The 14,902-nt window shown below is 46.5% G+C and overlaps 1 protein-coding gene across 1 annotated transcript in view; it reads right to left on the bottom strand.

Moving 5' to 3' along the window:
- Positions 1–10,042, bottom strand: part of LOC137332195 (programmed cell death protein 4-like) — a 36,145-nt gene extending 26,103 nt beyond the window's left edge. The window contains exons 1-3 of the mRNA XM_067995892.1: positions 9,478–10,042; positions 3,070–3,321; positions 1,015–1,112 (exon numbers count right to left, since the gene is read on the bottom strand). Of these exons, the coding sequence (XP_067851993.1) occupies positions 1,015–1,112; positions 3,070–3,321; positions 9,478–9,505 (378 nt within the window). The 5' untranslated portion in view covers positions 9,506–10,042. The remainder of the gene's footprint in view (positions 1–1,014; positions 1,113–3,069; positions 3,322–9,477) is intronic.
- Positions 10,043–14,902: the final 4,860 nt, after the last annotated feature.

A 14,902-nucleotide genomic window follows, 5' to 3' on the forward strand; every position in this document is an offset into this window, starting at 1 on the left:
GCCACTCGGCCCCTCGAGCCATATCCCTTGATGCCCTTACCCAACAAAAATCTGCCGATCTCAGTCTTAAAAATTCCAAATGACCCCCAGCATCCACAACCTTTTGGGAAAGAGAGTTCCAGATTTCCACTACCCTTTGTGTGAAAAAGTGCTTCCTGATTTCACTCCTGAATGGCCCAGCTCTAATTTTAAGATTATGCCCCCTTGTTCTGTGCAAAGGTGTGGATTATTAAATAGAATAAGCTAATTGGCATTATATATTTGAGCTAGAGCTGTCAGGTTAAAACACACCAGAAAGACACACACACTAAAAAGACACACACACCAGAAAGAGACAGGCTTTTATCACAATAGGGGCAAGTGTGAAGAAGGAATTTCGATTGCCGGTGTAGATAAGAGAAATCATTTCTTTGTCAATAAAGATTGGAAGAGATAAGACATCAAAGGCATCCACGATAAATGGTAACAGCTAATAAACTAAACGATAGCAACTGTGTCTATGGGAGAGAACTTCTACGGGAGAGATACAGGGAGGTAGTGATGACATAGTGGTACACACATTTGTCCTAAATAATGAAACATACAAGAATACAACATTCTGAAGCTCAAAAGGGGACTTTTCAATCTACCCTTTCTGAGGCTAGCGTAAGCAGCAAGACGATATCTCCTGGGGTGTGGGAGTAGTATTGGTACCTATATCTCATACACTGCATGTAATGGGTTATGTTTTAATATCTCATTGACTTGATTTAATAAAATATTACTCAGACGTTTTCAGTGTTTCCTAGTCCTGGAACTTTTATTAGAGGTAAAGGATATATGACGATATCCTGTAACCCCTCCATAAGGGCAGTAGGGATATATGACGATATCCTGCATAAACCCAACATTCCGGACACCCCCAACAGAGGAAATAGTTTTACTGCGTCAACCCTATTGAATCCTTCTTACATTTTAAAGACCTTGTTCAGATCACCCCTTGGCCGCCTAAATTTGAGACCGAGCCAAGAATACCTGTTTGTCGTCGTCATAGTTGGGATCGTAGATGTCCGGCTGCTCCACATCGTACACCTCGGCTGCCGTGCCCCAGACGCCTTTGCCGCCAGCGCCTCCTGCAATACACGGAGCCTCGCATTCAGTGAACTGAAACTGTGCCACCTTTCAGCGGGCATCGTGTGAAGTGTCAGTGGGGGAGGGGAGCTCCCCCTGATGGTGCGGCGAGCGAGCGCACGTGAATCGAAACAGTTTGCGGCGAACCGCTCTCGGCACTGGGCTAAGGGTTGACAGCCCTCCCTGGTTTGTCCTGGAGTCTCCCGGAATTAAAGACTGACGTTCCGGATACTCTGAAGGGGACATTATCCTCTCCCGTTTCGTTCCGGCCGGATTCTCGACAAACAGCAGGGACCGCCACGCTTCCAGGATGCAATCGGGCCCTGGCACATACACACTCTGATAAAACCACACAATGGATAGAGCAGTTTCTGGGGCTTAGAGGATTGTGGGTACTGTAGCCACCATTATTGAGAGATCGCTGCATTGAGCGACCAATGGCGGCAGCTTGGAGGGAGGGGCAGAACATTTGGAGGCAGGAGGTCGTGCGATGAAACCTCCCAGAATACGGTCCAACCAGAGTTGGCAGCCCTGGCACTGGCACTACTTAACATATTCCAGCATAAATCACTGCATTTGACCACGATGATGGTGAATCAGAATCCATTGTCTCACAGGGGAAAGTGAACCAGTATTGAAGCTGATACAAATCCCACAGGCCTGACTGAACAAAAGTTTAACCAAATCTCCATTTGCATTGCTCCTCCCTGGATGCTGGAGCTTCACAGCACAGGCAGCTGGTACACAGCACACCAGGAGAGACCCTTTAAGGGACCCCCTTAAAGCATGTCCATTCCCACCATCTGAATTCACCTCCACCATCTCTTCAGGGGTTGGGCAGAGTATTTGCTAAAACACGTCACAGGGTAACGATGAGTTTACATAAAACCTTAATAAGACCTCAGTTGGAGTGTGTAATATTGGGCTCCACACTATAGGGAGGATACTGAGTGTTTAGAGAGGGTACAATGCAGATTCACTAGGATGCTGCCAGGTATGAGGAAATAGAAATATGAAAATGACTTGAAAAGTTGGGACTTTTTTTCATTCGAACAATACAGGTTACGAGCGATATAATAAAAGTGTTTCAAATTATGAAAGGATGGGACAGGATAGATAGAAGCAGACTGTTTCCAGTAGTTAAAAAGGGTCAAGAAAGAGGGGCCATAGATAAAAGATTAAATGCAAGAGATTTAGAACAGAGGGCAGGGAGAAACTTCTTCACACAGAGATGCGAGGATGTGGAATTCACTTCAGGGTTAGTGGTTGACGTAGAAACTATGTCGACATTCAAGACTAGATTGGAGAGATGGATGAAGCAAGAGAGGTTGAAGGGATGTGGGAACAAGGTGGGTAAATGTGATGAGGATTATTTGCTCGAGCGGAGGGTAAACGTCGACACAGACTGGTTGGGCCAAATGGCCTGTTTCTGTGTAGTAACTTCTATGTACTAAATATTGTGGGAGGAAGGAGTGTTGACGAGGTGACAGGGGAGTGAAGGAAAACAAAGCTAAACATTCCTGTTTTTCAATTCCGTATAATGTAAGTAATTATAGATACACACGCACACGCAGTTACAAACTGTGTACACCACACAGCATCAAGCAATCAACTTTTTGGCTCGATGCCAAGCTGATTAAAGCACATGTACATTTTGTTTTCCCAAATTGAGATATTCTATTTCTTCAATCATTTTCCATAGAAAGGAATGATTCGTCAGGACTGGGCGGGCAGTAGATTGGAGACTGACCGTTCATCTCCGGGCTCAAATTCCACCCACACTTAATTGAAAGCCAATTCTGACACACACTATATTCGACACACTCATTTGACTATTTCAGTAAAGTGCCTCCAATTTCCACCATTCCTTTCGAAGGCAATTTGCCCTTGAGTTTCAGACCCCCACCCCTCCTCATCTCTGGAGCACCCAACTTACCGGAACGTTCCATCCCTAATTACCTTTTTTAGGAAGCCCCCGGCCTTTTCCAGATCGGGATTTTTTGTCTCCCATTTTGCCTTTAATGCCGGCAGCCTCCGCGTTGTCGGAGAAGGACTCGCGGCCAGAGCCGGAGTCGCGGGACGAACTCTTCCTCAACTTCCTCTTGGCCTTGGCGCTAAGACGTGCTTTGTGCAACTCCTCCTCTTGGGGGGTCCGGGTTCCATCTTGCGCTGTTTCGCTTCCAGCTTCGGTCAGAGTGCGGACATCAGCCGCTGCAAAAACATGACATCAACAACTTGCATTTATATCGCACTATTAAGTAGTGAAACGTCCCAAGGCGCTCCACAGGAGCGATTATCAGACAAAATTTGACAACGAGCCAAAGAAGATGATATTAGGTCGGATGAGCAAATACTCGGTCAAAGAGGTAGGTTTTAAGGAGCACCTTAAAAGGAGAGGTAGCGAGGCGGAGAGGTTTGGGGAGGGAATTCCAGAGCTTAAGGCCTAGGTGGCTGAAGGCATGGCCGCCAAAGGTGGAGCGAAGGAAATGGGGGATGCGCAAGAGGACAGATTTGGAGGAGTGCAGAGATTTCGGAGGGTTGTAGGGCTGGAAGAGGTTACAGAGATAGGGAGGGGTGAGGCCATGGAGGGATTTGAACACGGGATAAGAATTTTAAAATCGAGGAGTTGGCGGACCGGGAGCCAACGTAGGTCAGCGGGCACAGGGTGATGGGAGAACGGGATTTGGTGTGAGGTAGGATACGGGCAGCAGAGTTTTGGACGAGCTCAAGTTTATGGAGCTGTACAACACTGCACCGTGCCCCGAGATTTAAACTTATATAAAACACAAAGGTGGTTTGCAGACACATGCTTGGGGATGATTAAAGCAGCCCACTTATCAGCAAAACCTGCAATTACCCACTGATTACTGAGACACAACATAAGAAATCAAACACAATGTGGCCGGAGACAAAAAGTGGAAGCCAAAGCAATGTTCTGGAGACGAGGAAACACCTCACCACTGGTGATACCATCAGATTGTGTTAATTGGAAGTAAGTTTATTGCTGAATTGGTTATTTATTAGTGTGATGTGGAGATGCCGGTGATGGACTGGGGTTGACAATTGTAAACAATTTTACAACACCAAGTTATAGTCCAGCAATTTTATTTTAAATTCACAAGCTTTCGGAGGCTTCCTCCTTCCTCAGGTGAACGTTGTTGGAACATTTCCACATCGTTCACCTGAGGAAGGAGGAAGCCTCCGAAAGCTTGTGAATTTAAAATAAAATTGCTGGACTATAACTTGGTGTTGTAAAATTGTTTACATTTATTAGTGTGAACAGTTTCGTACTGTAATGAGTGTCGAGAACGTCCAAACTCATTGCGACAGATCCTTGGACCCATCCAGTTATACTTCGCAACAAAGTGGTAGCATTCCCGCCCGAGTCAGAAGGTTCAGGGTTTAATCCCCACTCCAGACAGCCCAGCAAGAGGAGGCCGGAGCCCTGGCTCTGAATTCAGGGTTGACACCCAGCGGGATACTCGTGTCTGGTAGGTGTGGGTATCCCCTCCCCCTCGTCGTGTGGATTGTGGGAGCACAGAAGGACTATAGGACTAAACATTCTATGGGCTGGTGTAAAGATGGTTTGGCTATGGAAGGACCGGCCTACCAGACTGTTAATCAGCCTGCGAATCCTTCCACTACTACACGCTATTCTCCAAGGGAAGAGTGTGCAGGTACGAAAATAACTGCAGCACACCTCAAAAGCACTTCATTGGCAGTGAAGCGCTTTGGGTTTAGTGAAAGCTGCTATTAAGTCCTTCCTCTCCTGATCTGCATAGTCCAGCATCGCACCAGGCAATAAAGCTGCTCACTATGCCATTGGGGAACTCAATAGAGTCCAATTTAAAAAGTTGCATTGGTTTCACTCAGAAGCAAACATCCTCAATTGAGCTGTGGCTCAGTTAGTAACTCTCGCCTCAGAAAGTTATGGGTTCACATCCCACTCCAGAGACTTGAGCCCATAATCTAGGCTGACGCTTCAGTGCAGTACTGAGGGAGCGCAGCACTGTCGGAGGTGCCGTCTTTCAGATGAGATGTTAAACCGAGGCCCCGACTGCCCTCTCAGGTGGATGTAAAAGATTTCACGGCACTATTTGAAGAGGAGCAGGAGAGTTCTCCTGGTGTCCTGGTCAATATTTATCCCTCAGTCATCGCCACTAAAACAGATTATCTGGTCATTATCACATTGCTGTTTGTGGGACCTTGCTGTGCACAAATTGGCTGCTGCGTTTCCTACATTGTAAGTGTCTACACTTCAAAAGTACTTCATTGGCTGTAAAGCGATTTGAAATGTCCTGAAGTGGTGAACGGTGCTATATAAATGCAAGTTCTTACTTTCTTCATTACGACTGCCCTCACACACATACACATTCCAGCCAGTCCAATCTCCCTGCGTTCTGTTAATCAAAGTTAGTTTATTCTGCAGTCTGTTACAATAGGCAGTCACCTATCCGTGATGATTACATTAATGATCACAGATACATGAACACACAGCTCCTATCGCGAGCAATTTTCCAAAGGAACACAATCGAAAGTCTGATGAAATACTCAAGGCTCTGAGGCAACAGTTTCATGTCCCCGACCGACAGACAGACAGGCAACAGTGAAAACATGTCCCATTCTCACCGCCTGCGACCCCTTCCCTTCCACAGTGTGTGCCGAGTTAGCTGATCTCCCAACGGTGGGGTCTAAAATCAACCGGGGCTCCTGCTTCTGATCATTATCCAGCGACTGCTGCAGGGACCTGTGTGTGTCTGTGTGTCTGTGTGTGTGTGCGTGTGTGGATGTTGAAAGAAGAATGGATTGGGCTCAGCTGAGATCATCGAATCATAAGCACAGAGGAGGCCATTGGGCCCATCGTGCCTATGCCAGCTCTTTGAAAGAGCTATCCAATTAGCTCCACTCCCCTCAGCCTCTACCCTGCTCCCCCTTCCAACCCCCATCCCAATCAAATGCCCAGCTTGCACTCATCGTCCAAGCTTACACTCGAAGTATAGACATTTGGGTAAGATACTGATGCCAGTGTAACCACATCGTCAGCCAGACTCGGCACCTTCAGAAGGTGGGGAAAAAAACAGAATGTCTTCACCCTCTCTAACTATGGCCGGGGCTGGGGGGATGGGACGAACGTGATACTGATATTTAAACATGTAGGAACTGACTCTTTAAATGGGGTAACTTCAGGTCAATGTGACGAGCAGAATGTTAATGGTGCCACATGTCCACAGTACACAGCCAAAATGTCAGCTGTTAAGTGTCATGTTAAGTATCAGCCTCGGCTCAGTGGTAGCACTCCCACCTCCGTGTCAGAAGGTTGTGCGTTAAAGTCCTATTCCAGAGGTTTGAGCACCTAATCCAGGCTGACAAGTCAGTGCAGTTCTGAGGGGGTGCTGCACTGTCGGAAGTTCTGTCTTTCGGGTGAGACATTAAACTGAGGCCCCGTCTGTCCTTTCAGGTGGATGTAAAAGATCCCATCACGCTATTCGAAGAAGCGCAAGGAAGTGCAGCCAATTAAGTACTTTTATAACTACAGTCACTGTTGCAACGTAGGCACACAGCAGACAACTTGCGCACAGCAAGGTCTCACAAACAGCAATAAGATAACCACTAGATATTCTGTTTTTTAATGATGTTGGTTGAGGGATAAATGTTGGTTGGGACACCAGGGGAACTCTCCTACACTTCTTCAAATAGTGCCAGGGGATCTTTTACGTCCTCCTGAGAGGGGAGACGGGGCCTCAGTTTAACATCACATCCGAAAGACGGCACCTCTCACAGTGCAGCACCTCCCTCAGTACTGCACTGGAATGACAGCCTGGATTATGTGCTCAAGTCTCTGGAGTAGGATTCAGATAAGTTAATTTAAAAAATGTTCGACGTACACTTCTATACTGCTCCGCACGAGGACAAGTGTTTCTGTGTGCTTTACAGGCAGAGTAAAGGAGGGGGATCAAAAGGGGTTTGAGGAGCCTTTCAAAAGCTGAAAGCGAGGAAGGATTGAGGGAGAAAATTCTAGAGGGCAGGGTGCAGTGCCTGAAAGAACGGCCGCCAACTTGAAGATGTAAAATACACCTTGCAGCCCGTGTGACAGCTGCAATTCTAGATTACATTCCAGGTTGGGCAGCTGCACATTCCCAGCCCCTCCCCTCCCCTCCCTGCAGCCAACCCGCTCCCTCCACATCCACACAAATGGGATCGATGCACTTGTCGCAGTGCTTGACCCTGGCTGACCTGTCAAATCATTAGATCAGAACAGTCACTGCACTTCAAAGCAAACTTAATTTGTGTGGTGTTTGAGCATGTTTAGATATGAGAAGGTGCTATCCTAATACAAGGGTAATGTCACAGACTGGGGAGGAGGGGGGGAGGGGAGGGGGGAGGAGGGGGGCGGGAGGGGGAGTGGATTCAATTGGACAACTTTCACGCTCACTTTAACAAGTATCAGGATTTATGTGGAGATCCTTGTTACCTGACTCTCCCTTTTCGCAGAGCACTGGTTATCGTCTGTAACGCCAACCCTATTGCAAGGACGGGTGAGCCTGTGGTAGCATTCCCACCTCTGGGTCAGAAGGTGCAGGGTTCGAACCCCCCCCCCTGCAGACAGTCCCGGTGAGTGGAGACAAAGCTCCGGCTTTGCATTCTGGGTTGACATCCAGCAGGATACTTGTGTCCGGTGAGTGTGGGTGGCCCCCTCCCCCTCATCGCATGGGTTGTGAGAGCCCATGAAACCCTCCCAACCGTATAGGACCAATCGCCCTATCGGCTAATCTAAAGATGGCTACGGCCACAGAAGGAGCGTTCACATCGCGGCCTGTCAGACTGTTAATCAGCCTGAGAATCCTTCCATTACTTCACACTGTTCTCCAAGGGAAGGGCTGTGAAGGTACAAGAACAACATTGCAAGAGTTGGGAGAAGAGGCTTGTGTGTTCGTTGGGGGTGGGAATAACTTGCAGTTTATCCTCAGTCGCCAGGATCTCATCGAACTCGCTCTTTCCACAGAATCCATCAGACTGCTCCATGGGCACAGGCAGGCATCTGTTTTCGATGTGGAGGAAGGACCTTGACGTTCCAGATGTCCAAGTCCAAAGCCATGTGCCAGGCTTACGTGTCGCAAACTGCTTGACGGTCATGATGTGAGGGGGACTTCGCAAAGAGTCGAGACCGATTCTCTCCCCCCACCCCCCGCCCCCCCACTTCCCCGGGTAAAATAGAAAGACTTGCATTTATATAGCACCTTTCACGATCTCAGGATATGCCAAAATGTTTTGCAGCCAATTAAGTACTTTTGAAGTGTGGTCACTGTTGTCATGTAGAAAAAGAAGAGCAGGGGAGTTCTCTCCAGTGTCCTGGATAATATTTATCCCTCAAACAACATCAGTAAAACAGGTGATCTGGTCATTTATCTCATTGCTGCTTGTTGAATCTTGCTGTGCACAAATTGGCTGCCGCGTTTCCTACATTTCAAACACCTTCATTACATAGAAACAGAAACAGGCCATTCAGCCCAATAGGTCTATGCCGGTGTTTATATTCCACACGAGCCTCCTCCCAACTTACTTCATCTCACCCTCTCAGTGTTCAGTATCAGCTGACACCGCTTGGGGTGATCAAGTATAATAGGCAACTGCACCTTAAAGAACAGCGAAACACTCACTGAGCACCTGTTTGTGCCCGAAATAGCCAGCGCTCATCTACCACGGACCCAGACATGAGGCGAGGAAAAAACGTGGTGGAGAGCTTTGGGAGCTATAGGTCCGAAGCCACCTGTTCCTCCCAAGCACGTTACACTTGCATGTCACTTTTCAAATTACTCATATACTGTATCCCAAAATGTTTTCTGAAAGGAATCTATCTGAATGAAGCAACGCTGCTTTGCTAACACCCTCTAATTTTTGCTTTTAAATTATTGGGACTAAATATTACTTCTTAAAGTGATCACAGCTCACACTTTGGCCGAACTGTTGAGCGTTACAGACTTTTTTTTTTAAACGCGAGCTTAACATCTCACACAGAACGTGAAAACACGCGGTTCTGCCCGGTGGCTGTAAGACTGATTCCCTCCCTCCTGGTGACAACTTTCAAAGTCACTTCAACATAACAGATGTAGGGCACAGAGTAGGTGCGCTGTTACTTTAAGAAAAACGGGAGCCTTCCCCTCGAGAGAGGGGAGCTGAATTCTGAAGACCACTTCAAAGCAAATGCCCAAAGTGCTCACCCAGTTGGAAAACTTTGACAGCGCCCCCTCCTCTCTGTAAACAATATACAACCCCCCCCCCTCCTCTCTCTAATCATTACACGCCTCCCTTCCCTTTAATTTATTTAACGCACCGCCCCGTCTTAAATGCTGCAGGATTACTTCTTACCCAGACCCTGCTTCCCCTCAGTCGCCATTGGCTCCTCCAGTCTTGTCTTTTCTTTTACTCCTCTCTCCAGGTTGCAAAAAAAAAACACAGCCAACACGAACCACGATCAATCTTGTGTTTTCTTTATTTCAGTGAATAATTCGGCCTGTCCACACTCAGTTCCCTTCTTCCACTTTCAGCCCGACCCAACCTTTTCTCTCCCGTCCCCCTCTCCCGCTCTCGCCAGCTTTCAAAACAACAACCAAAACTTTCCCCAAACTTTTTTTTTTCTTCCCCAGTTACAAACTTTCCTTTTCCACGTTTCGAATCACATGACCGTCCCAGCACCAATCCCGATTGGTTCGCCGGGGGGGGGGGGGGAGAGAAACGATGCTGAATATTTTCAAATCATAAATGTTTGCTTAAAGATAAAAGGCGAAGGACTGCATTTAGAAACCAGGCAAAGGAGACGAGCAAAACTGTCCGCGTTCATAGGAGTTAACAGCGAAATTAACATGAAACTGACTCAGGCAGCCCAGACCAAACGATGCGTGCGCCTGCTGGGTTGGCCAGTTAGTTTTATTTAACTATAATTTACTACATGAGTAAAAACTAGTGCATCTATATATCTTAAAATAGTTTGGAGAAAGGAAAGTTGCACAGAATTTTACTGGCCATTCGGCCCAAAAGGTCTATGCCAGTGTTGTAAACAATTTTACAACACCAAGTTATAGTCCAGCAATTTTATTTTAAATTCACAAGCTTTCGGAGAAAATCTTGGTGTTGTAAAATTGTTTACAAGTGTTTATGCACTACAGGAGCCTCCTTCATCTCACCCTCTCAGCATGTCCTTCTATCCCTTTCTCACTCGTGTTTATCTAGCCTCCCTTTAAATGCATCTGTGCTATTTGCCTCAACTACTCCTTATGATAACAAGTTCCACATTCTTGCCATTCTCTGAGTAAAGAAATCTCTCCTGAATTCCTTGTTGGATTTATTAGTGACTCATATTTATGGCCCCTCGTATTGGACTCCCCTACAAGTATTCCCAACGAACCCCTTCATAGTTTTAAATATCTCTATCAAGTAACGACTCAGTCTTCTCTTTTATAAAGAAAAGAGCCCCAGCCTGCTCAGGCTTTCCTGATAGTGGTTGTACCCTCGCAGTTCTGGTATCATTTGTTATGCTAAACCTTTATAAAACACTGGTTAGGCCTCAGCTGGAGTATTGTGTTCAATTCTGGGCACCACACTTTAGGAAGGATGTCAATGCCTTAGAGAGGGTGCAGAGGAGATTTATTAGAATGATATCAGGGACGAGGGACTTCAGTTATGTGGAGAGATTGGAGAAACTCAGGTTGTTCTCCTGAGAACAGAAAAAGGTTAAGGGGAGATTTGACAGATGTTCAAAATCATGAAGGATTTTGAGAGTAAATAAGGAGAAACTGTATCCAATGACAGAAGGGTTGGTACCCAGAGGACACAGATTTAAGGTGTTTGGCAAAAGAACCAGAGGCGACATGAGGAAACATTTTTTACGCAGAGAGTTATGATCTGGAATGCACTGCCTGAAAGGGTGGTGGAAGCAGATTCAATAATAACTTTCAAAAGGGAATTGGATAAATACTTGAAGGGGGAAATTTGCAGGGCTGTGGGGAAAGGGCAGGGGAGTGGGACTAATTGGATTTCTCTTTCAAAGAGCTGGCACAGGCACAATGGGCTGAATGGCCTCCTGTGCTGTATCTTCCTTTGATTCTATGATTCTGGTATCATCCTTGTAAATCTGTTTTGCACTTTCCACAGCTTCTATATCCTATCTTTGTTGTACCTTGACAGAAACTTTAAAAGTGACTAGGATGATTCAACAGGATTAGTCCACTGCTCCTCACTGAAATGACGATTGTTACATGTGGCGAGCACACACTGGTGGAATAGTTCCCTCCGCCCTCCCCGCCCCCAACTCTTTCAAAGGGGTGTGCTGACCTCTCGAGTTTTCAGTTCTGAAGAGCACATGATCTTGTTTCAGCATTTTGAAGTTTTTTTTTCAATACTGAGTCACTGAGCTGGGCTAATGGTTCGGGCAGATACAGGGCTCGTTTAGTCATTTCCCATTTGTCAACAGTTTGTTAGGGATTTGGCTAAATATGAGGAAGGAGAAGATCTGGATTGCATCATTAAAAATGTGTTCTTCACCCACCCCCCCAATGACCAAATTTCTTTTAAAGGGGCCCTGTCTTCTAAATGTTTTGCAACTTTTTTTTTTGAATGGGACAAGCTGCTCAGATTTGCGTTTATATAGCACCTCAGCGTATCTCAAACTGCTTCACGTACAATGAATTACTTGGAAGTTTAATGAGTAATCTGGCAGCCATTTTGCACACCCAACAAACAGCGATGAGATGAATGGCCAGTTACTGTCTTTGGTTGGTGTCGGTTGAGGGAGGAATGTTGGCCAGGACACCAGAACTCCCCTGTTCTTAGGAACATAGGAACAGGAGGAGGCCATTCAGCCCCTTGAACCTGTTCTGCCATTCAATGAGATCATGGCTGATCTGTATCCAAACTCCATCCAACCGCCTTGACTCCCTTAATACCCTTGGCTAGCAAAAATCTAGCGATCTCAGATTTAAAGTTATTAATTAAGCTAGCATCTACTGCTTTTTGAGGGAGCGAGTTCCACACTTTTTTATTCGTTCATGGGATGTGGGCGTCGCTGGCAAGGCCAGCATTTATTGCCTATCCCTAATTGCCCTTGAGAAGGTGGTGGTGAGCCGCCTTCTTGAACCGCTGCAGTCCGTGTGGTGAAGGTTCTCCCACAGTGCTGTTCGGTCGGGAGTTCCAGGATTTTGACCCAGCGACGATGAAGGAACGGCGATATATTTCCAAGTCGGGATGGTGTGTGACTTGGAGGGGAACGTGCAGGTGGTGTTGTTCCCATGTGCCTGCTGCCCTTGTCCTTCTAGATGGTAGAGGTTATGGGTTTGGGAGGTGCTATCGAAGAAGCCTTGGCGAGTTGCTGCAGTGCATCCTGTGGATGGTACACACTGCAGCCACAGTGCGCCGGTGGTGGAGGGAGTGAATGTTTAGGGTGGTGGATACCACCCTTTGCATGAAGAACTGTTTCCTAACTTCTCTCCTGAACGGACTGGCTCTGATTTTAACGTTATGTCCCCTTGTCCTAGACTCCCCCATCAGCGGAAAACGTTTCTCTCGATCTACCCTATCAATTCCTTTCAAAATCCTAAAATCCTCAATCAAATCACCCCTTAACTTTCCTTTCAGGGAGTACAAGCTTAGTTTCAAAATAGTGCCGGGGGCTCTTTCACATCCACCTGAGAGGGCAGGCGGGGCACTCGGTTTGAAGTCTCATCCGAAAGACGGCACCTCCGACAGTGCAGCACTCCCTCAGTATTGCGTTGAGGTGTCAGTCCAGATTACGTGCTCACGTCCTAGAAGATGAAGAGTTAAAATAGATGGCGGATTATTTTTGTCATGACAATGTCACATTCATGTGGCTGTTTATGTGAACGCCCTGGGGGTGAAAGAGGAGGCACAGGCATGATGGGCCGAATGTGGCCTCCTTCTGTGCTGTATCAGTCTATGATTCTATAATACTTTAACAAAAATCTACCTCAGTCTTGAATATTTCAATTGATCCCCAGCCTCAACAACTTTTTGGGGGGGGGGGTGAAAGAGAGTTCCAGCTTTCCACAACCCTTTATGTGAAGAAATGCTTCCTGCCGACATCACCCCTGAACGGCCTAGTTCTAATTTTAAGGTTATGGCCCCTTGTTCAGGACTCCATCACCAGAGGAAATAGGGTAGATAGAGAGAACCTATCAAATCCTTTAATCATCTTAAACACCTCAATTAGATCACCCCTTAATCTTCTATACTCAAGAGAATACAAACCTGGTCATTGCCTATACTCCATAATGTAAATGGCCCAACATACAGGAAGCTGATCTGTAAACTAGTGAAAATGTGGGACTTTATACCACTCCCCTTAATCCTGCCATCAGACTAAAGTTCGCCTGTTTTTGCAAAGCGCCGAGCTGGCCCTCTGTGTTTCCGTGTACTCGACAGCAAACGGTCTTCTGCCTTACATAGTGGAGTCCAGCAGCGTTACGGAATGGTGCTTGGGAGGGCTGGGCTGGGCAGGGCTCAGCGGAGATGGAGATGAATTTTAACAGTGAGTATAGACATGCCTCGAGAGTGACTGACTTTCGTGATCACCATGCAGTCGGTGTTGAACAAAAAAACCCAGCAAACTCACGTGCGGGTCGCACTGATCTCCTGAACCACTATCTTAACTTCCATTATTGCAGGCTTGCTTGGCCACTGCGTATGGTTCACTGAATGGCCCTGTGTTTACTTCCAGAACAGAGCAGGTTACAGAAGCCTTTTGCCTTAGAGAGGGTTCAGAGGAGATCTTCGACCTCAATTCCACTTTCCTGCCCAAACCCCATATCCTTTGAGTCCCCTAGAGTCCAAAAATCTATCTATCTCAGCCTTGACTATACTCAATGACTGAGCATCCACAGCCCTCTGGGGTAGAGAATTCCAAAGATTCACAACCCGGAGTGAAGAAATTCTTCATCTCATTCTTAAATGGCCGACCCCTTATCCTGCGACTATGCCCTCTAGTTCTAGACTCTCCAGCCAGGGGAAAATGCCTCTCAAAATCTACCCTGTCGAGCCCCCTCATAATCTTATATGTTTCAATGAAATCATCTCTCATTCTTCTAAACTCCAGAGAGTATAGGCCCATTCTACTCAATCTCTCCTCATAGGATAGCCATCTCATCCCAGGAATCAATCTAGTGAACCTTCATTGCACTGCCTCTAAGGCAGGTATATCCTTCCTTAGATAAGGAGACCAAAACCGTAGGCAGTACTCCAGGTGAGGTCTCACCAAAGCTCTGTACAATTGCAATAAGACTTCCTTACTCTTGTACTCCAACCCCCTTGCAATAAAGGCCAACATGCTATTTGCCTTCCTAATTGCTTGCTGTACCTGCATGCTAACTTTTTGTGTTTCTTGTATGAGGACACCCAAGTCTCTCTGAACACCAACATTTAATAGTTTCTCACCATTTAAAAAATATTCTGTTTTTCTATTCTTCCTACTAAAGTGAATAACCTCACATTTCCCCACATCATACTCCATCTGCCACCTTCTTGCCCACTCGCTTAACCTGTCTATATCCCTTTGCAGACTCTGTATCCTCCTCATAGCTTACTTTCCCACCTAGTTTTGTATCATCAGCAAACTTGGATACATTACACTCGGTCCCTTCATCTAAGTCATTAATATAGATTGTAAACAGCTGAGGCCCAAGCACTGATCCTTGCAGCACCCCATGAGTTACAACCTGCCAACCTGAAAATGACCCGTTTATCCCTACACTCTGTTTTCTGTCCATTAACCAATCCTCTATCCATG

This window comes from Heptranchias perlo, chromosome 14 (genome assembly GCF_035084215.1).
Source record: "Heptranchias perlo isolate sHepPer1 chromosome 14, sHepPer1.hap1, whole genome shotgun sequence".
Classification (NCBI taxonomy): domain Eukaryota; kingdom Metazoa; phylum Chordata; class Chondrichthyes; order Hexanchiformes; family Hexanchidae; genus Heptranchias; species Heptranchias perlo.